This window comes from Bidens hawaiensis, unplaced genomic scaffold, assembly GCF_021521415.1.
Source record: "Bidens hawaiensis isolate Kalapana, Puna unplaced genomic scaffold, B.hawaiensis_p1.1 tig00042631_1, whole genome shotgun sequence".
In the NCBI taxonomy this organism is placed as follows: domain Eukaryota; kingdom Viridiplantae; phylum Streptophyta; class Magnoliopsida; order Asterales; family Asteraceae; genus Bidens; species Bidens hawaiensis.
This window is the reverse complement of record NW_027497561.1, coordinates 96,387-102,151: the sequence shown is the minus strand read 5'-3', so window position 1 is coordinate 102,151 and position 5,765 is coordinate 96,387. Positions and strand designations below refer to the sequence as shown.

The window sequence follows — 5,765 nt, the reverse complement described above, 5'->3', positions numbered from 1 at the left end:
AACGAGACGTTAAGGAGAAGGGCTTCAAAGCCCCGTTTTCTTATGTGGCGATGACGTGGATGAGCTTTCAAGCACCTCCATAGTGAATGACCTTAAACAAATAATTAGAGTAATTGTGTTTCATAAGTAGAGCAATTGTGTTTCAATAAGACTCTCCGTAGTAGAGCAAGATTGAAAAAAGATTGAAGAAGTGGCTGGAGATTAGGAATGCTGAGAAATATTTCTCGGTGTAATATGTGAGCCCACCACACTTTTGTTAATCTTTTATTCACATATCTATTAAAACTGTGACACCTCATCCCAATCTCTCACACACCATTACACTTTTAAAATACAATTTAACTTTTTGCTGAGTGTGCGTCACGTGACACACTTCCCCCTACTAATACGCATGGTCTAAGTGCTCTACTTATGCATCATAATTACTTAAGAGAGTTAGAGAATAACATGAAAATTTACTCTACCTATAAAACAACTTATAACCAGAATAATTACTTTTATAACAAAAGTAATTATTTTGTATAAATAGCATCATTATTTATTACTAAAGTAATTACTGTATAAGTAAACTAACTAAGTTGAAACATTTATCATATTGCCATAATAACTTTTTGTTTGTTTATTTGATTAGTATAATTCGAAGGCTTAAATCAATTTGTAATTGGGTTAGGCTAAATGTACCCCTCTTGGTTGCTTGTCATACCTCTCATTGGAAAAACTAACTTTCCTCTTAACCCTTGAAATCATATAATTACCAAATTAGTACAAAAGTAAGAATTTAATATTATTTTTTTTACAAGTTGCGTTTTCTTTTTATGATTTCAATTTTAGGGTTTTGGGTTTCGGTTTTAGGGTTTAGGGTTTGGTTTCGGGTTTCGGGTTTAGGGTTTCGGTTTTAGGGTTTAGGGTTCGGGTTTAGGGTTTAGGGTTCGGTTTCAGGTTTCGGGTTTAGGGTTTCGGTTTTAGGGTTTAGGGTTCGGTTTCGGGTTTAGTGTTTAGGGTTCGGTTTTAGGTTTAGGGATTAGGGTTCGGTTTGGGGTTTAGGGTTCGGTTTCGGGTTTAGAGTTTAGGTTTTAGGGTTTAGGGTTTCGGGCTTAGGGTATTGGGTTTAGGGTTTCGGGTTTTTGGTTTATTTTGTAAAAGATAAAGTGGTAAAATAAGGATATTATAAATATATATACTATTAAAATTAAAAAAAGATATTATAAATATTTTATAATATTAATATTAAAAATATTAATATTAAAAAAAATAAATTAATAGTAATACTTGATAGTTTTTAATTTGATATATGTAGTGAAGTTGTCAAATGAAAGTAATGTTATAGGGACTAATATGTATATAAATAATGTTAAGAGCTAATTGTAATTTATGTAATAAATTCAGGGGGGGTATATTTAGTAAAAATGGAGTAAGAGAGGGTACGTTTAGCAGCACCCTTTGTAATTTTGTATAATAACTGTCAAATAGATAACATAAAATAAAGAAGTAAAGAGCAACTTTCAAATATAAGGCAGCACAATACCTAAACTAGTTAAGAGTAAAGTTTTGGATTTTATATTATGTCTGTCTTAAAATAACAAAGTATAGTAAATTATCAAAAGTATACATAAACCATTTGTTTTAAACTAAGTATACGGAAACCATTTGTTTTGAATAACAAAGTATACGGAAACCATTTGTTTTAGTTTACAGAAATAGTAAAATAGATAAAAGGCAAGAAACCTTTTTTTTTTATATGAATATGCTTGTCATTTCAAATAAAATGATTCAATTACAATAAATGGGCAGATAAGCGGGCAACAAACTGCGCCGCCACCCCCTTTTGATGGTAAAACCGATCATACTGAAAATAAAATTATCGTTCTTTGGCGTCGTTGAGTTACTGTGCACGACCCGTTGAACTCTTTTTAGAAACGTAGCAGCATCGGGAGCAAGAGACCCAAATGTATCAAAAGCAAAAGGAATGAAAGCGTGTTGATTCTCCACACACGCCTTGTTGTGCTTAGCAATTTTTCCTGCTTCTGCCTTTAAAACGGCCTGCCTAGCAACAAACTTGGTGTCCCTAAGCCCGACAAGAGGGGACACCCCAGTAAGGTGCACACAAGCATGCTTCCCCTCGGCCCATCTAAACACAAGAATGTCCGCTGGTCGGAGAAACCAATGATTTTTATCTTCTATTCTTTTCAGCCATAACTAATTTACTGTTTATTACGAAATTCACCTCTACACATATTAGCAAATTAATTAATTAGAATCAAAATTCAATATTCTACATACAAAATTATAACAAATAATAAAAAGTTATCCATAAATAGTAGTATTCGTATATCTAAAGAGAAAAAGTAAAGAATTATCTATCCGTCTGTGCCATTTACTGACAGATAAACCAAAGTGACCCCTGTGGTGGTGTCTGAAACTTTTTCTTAAATAAGTAGATAAAGAAAATAAAATAATAATAATATTACAAAAACAAAAAGATTCCCCAGCTATTAATAATAAATATATTTACTGCCTCCACCACTTGTTTTAATTTCTTCAATAATTTATTTTCTTTAAGTTAATTAAATTTTGTTTTGGGTGTGCAACATTGACAGCAGATCAGATCCCCACCGAAATAAATTAATAAATTCACCCTCAATACTTTCTTACATAAATAAAACCCTCAACATTTCACCATCATTTTATTATTTTGTTTTTTTTCTTTTCTTTTTTATTTAATATTTCATCACCTCACCATTCACCAACAGTATCTGTCTTCTTCTTCTTCTTCTTCTTCTTCTTCTTCTTCTTAATTATCATGCTGCCCGGAATTCCAAACTCCGGCGACGGCGACCTTGCTTCTTCCGCCGCCACCGCCACCGCAGCTGCCGGTTCTGACCTGGGTTTTAGTGAAGATGAAAAGGGTAGACCGGAAGATGGTGGCCGGAGCTCCGGCAACCGGTGGCCGCGGCAGGAAACACTGTACCTGCTTCAAATCCGGTCTGATATGGACGCTGCGTTCCGTGATTCGAGTCTTAAAGGTCCTTTATGGGATGAAGTTTCCAGGTATTAATTATTAATATTATTGATATTATTAATTTTCCCCCCTTTTAGTTCGCCGGAACCCTAATTTTTCAATTTCAACTGGGTATAACAAATTAGATCTATACCTTTCTGGGTTTTGATTATTTTGATTATTGTGTTATCAGGAAACTAGCTTCGTTGGGTTTTCATCGGAGTGCAAAGAAATGTAAAGAGAAATTTGAAAATGTTTACAAATACCATAAAAGAATCAAAGAAGGCCGGAGTTCAAAATCCGACGGCAAAACCTACAAGTTTTTTGAACAATTACAAGCTTTGGAAGCTACTCCGGCCGCCGGAACCGTAACCCAGCCACCGCTAACTCTTCCACCACCGCCGCCGGTGGTGGATCCGATCTCGGTGGCGGCGCCGGCGGTGGCGGTGACAATGCCGGCGGGGAATGTAAATCTGAATCCGGTGGCTGGTGGGTTTTCGTTCTCGCAATTGAATATGTCGGTGTCGAATTCGAGTTCTTCTTCGACGTCTTCGGACGATGAGTTACCGGAGAGGCGGGGGAGTCGGAAGCGGAAATGGAAGGAGTTTTTTGGGAGGTTGATGACGGAGGTGATTAGTAAGCAGGAGGAGTTGCAGTCCAAGTTTCTTGACACGTTGGATAGACGTGAACACGATCGAATGGCCCGAGCGGAGGCGTGGCGAATGCAGGAAATGGCGAAAATGAAACGGGAACATGAATTGCTGGTGCAGGAAAGGTCGATGGTAGCCGCGAAGGACGCGGCGGTCATCACTTTGTTGCAGAAAATCACTGAACAGAACCTGAATTCGAATTCGAATCCAAATCCGAATCCGAAAGCTGGAATTCCACAAATTCCAGCAATGCAATTGCTTCAGCAACAACAACAAAACCACCTGAAACCGCCACCACCACCACCACCACAACCACAACCACAAACACCAGCTCAACAACCACCACCACCACCGCCTGTAGCGGTTAATCCAGTACCCGTACCTGTACCAGTACCAGCTTCTGCTCCACCACCGCAGGTGGTAAAGAATCTAGGTAACACCAGTGGAGGCGGAGCAGATAACATGATGCAACCGAGTCCATCACGATGGCCAAAGGCGGAAATTGACGCGCTTATCAATCTTCGAACTACTCTCGACAACAAATATCAAGAAAACGGGCCGAAAGGCCCGCTATGGGAAGAGGTGTCCGCAGCAATGAGGAACCTCGGGTACAACCGGAACGCGAAGCGGTGCAAAGAGAAATGGGAGAACATCAACAAGTACTACAAGAAGGTTAAAGAAAGCAGCAAGAAACGACCCGAGGACTCGAAAACGTGCCCGTATTTCCACCAGCTCGACGCGATTTACCTTGAAAAAGCAAGTAATATTAATAGTACTAATCCGGGGCTTACTGTAAAACCCGAAAGCCAGATGGCCCCGATAATGGCCCGACCCGAGCAGCAATGGCCGCTTTTAGCAGCCGTTCAAGAGCACCAGCAACACCAGTACCAGCAGCAGCAACAACAGTTGAAACCGAATGAACCTAGGGGTATCGAAGATCACCCGAATGCGGATTTAAACGAGGACGAATATGATGACGATGACGAGGACGAGGATGATGAAGGGGTTGATTACGAGGTTGTTCCAAACAAGATAGCATCAATGGCTTAATAAGTTGAATTGAATGATTTGAGATATATAGGAAATGGAATCGAAGACACTGCATATGTGGGTCATGAGTTGCAGAAGTTGTTCGATGGTAGTCGGGTCGGGTATGTGGTGGGGTGTGATTGTAACATTATAAGTTTTTGTTTACAGTGGTATACTGTTGTTTATTTTATGATTTATTTATTATTTGCATGAATAAAAGATGAGGAGGAACAAGATATACAATCAAATCATATAATTTAATAAAAAATAATTTGTAATTTTATGCTTCTTTTTATTTATCAACATGTATGATTGCATTGTTACATTTTACAATGTTAATGCTAATTTTATTTCATTTTATTTATTTTATGTTTTGTCACATTTAGCTGATGAAACACGATTCGACTTGCTCGCCACTGGATTTTTAACCGGCCTGGTTATCGATTAAATTCTCGCACATGTCTCCTGATCAAGCCAATCGAAAAATGTCTGTTAATTAAGTTGATCGTTGGGGGTAGAGGTGTTCAAAAAAACCGGTTACGGAACCGGTTTGGGCGGTTAACCGGAAAACCGGTTTTTTAAAAACCGGTTTTTTTAAAAACCGGTTTGACCGGTTTACGTAACCGGTTTACGTATCGGTTATACTTTTTGGAGCCAAAACCGGTTTTATAACCGGTTATAAAAAAAACCGGTTTTTTTTAATAACCGGTTATTAAAAAACCGGTTAACCGGTTTTTAAAATAACCGGTTTATAGCCGTTATAAAAAAACCGGTTAACCGGTTTTTTAATAACCGGTTAACCGGTTAAACCGGTTTTCGAACGTTACCAAACGGCTTTATAGCCGTTTTTTTTTTTTTGCCCGTTTTTTTAGCCGTTTTTTTGGTTTTTTTACCCCCACAAACATCTATATATAGTTTAGGTTGGGTATTGGTTAGATCACACTTGATTATACAACTCCAAAAGCTCTAAACGTTTATTTCATACGCGATTATAACTCCAAACGCTCTTCTTTCGTAGTCGTTTATTTCATACTCGAGTATACCACTCTTAATTCGTAGTCGATTATCATGGCCTCCCAAAGTGCTGC

The 5,765-nt window shown here is 38.0% G+C and overlaps 1 protein-coding gene across 1 annotated transcript; it reads left to right on the top strand.

The window, feature by feature from the left end:
* Window positions 1-2,570: 2,570 nt before the first annotated feature.
* LOC143593752 (trihelix transcription factor DF1-like) lies at window positions 2,571-4,920 on the top strand. Its single transcript, XM_077073275.1, has 2 exons — window positions 2,571-3,048; window positions 3,192-4,920. Exons 1-2 carry the CDS (start codon window positions 2,801-2,803, stop codon window positions 4,696-4,698), a joined length of 1,755 nt encoding a protein of 584 aa, XP_076929390.1. The 5' UTR covers window positions 2,571-2,800; the 3' UTR covers window positions 4,699-4,920.
* The last annotated feature ends 845 nt before the right edge of the window (window positions 4,921-5,765 follow it).

What these genes read in the sequence shown, in the direction of transcription:
- LOC143593752 (XM_077073275.1), top strand. Translation starts at nt 2,801, where the DNA reads ATGCTGCCCGGAATTCCAAACTCCGGCGACGGCGACCTTGCTTCTTCC. An exon ending in TTATGGGATGAAGTTTCCAG is followed by an intron (nt 3,049 to 3,191) that starts GTATTAATTATT and finishes TTGTGTTATCAG; the next exon opens with GAAACTAGCTTCGTTGGGTT.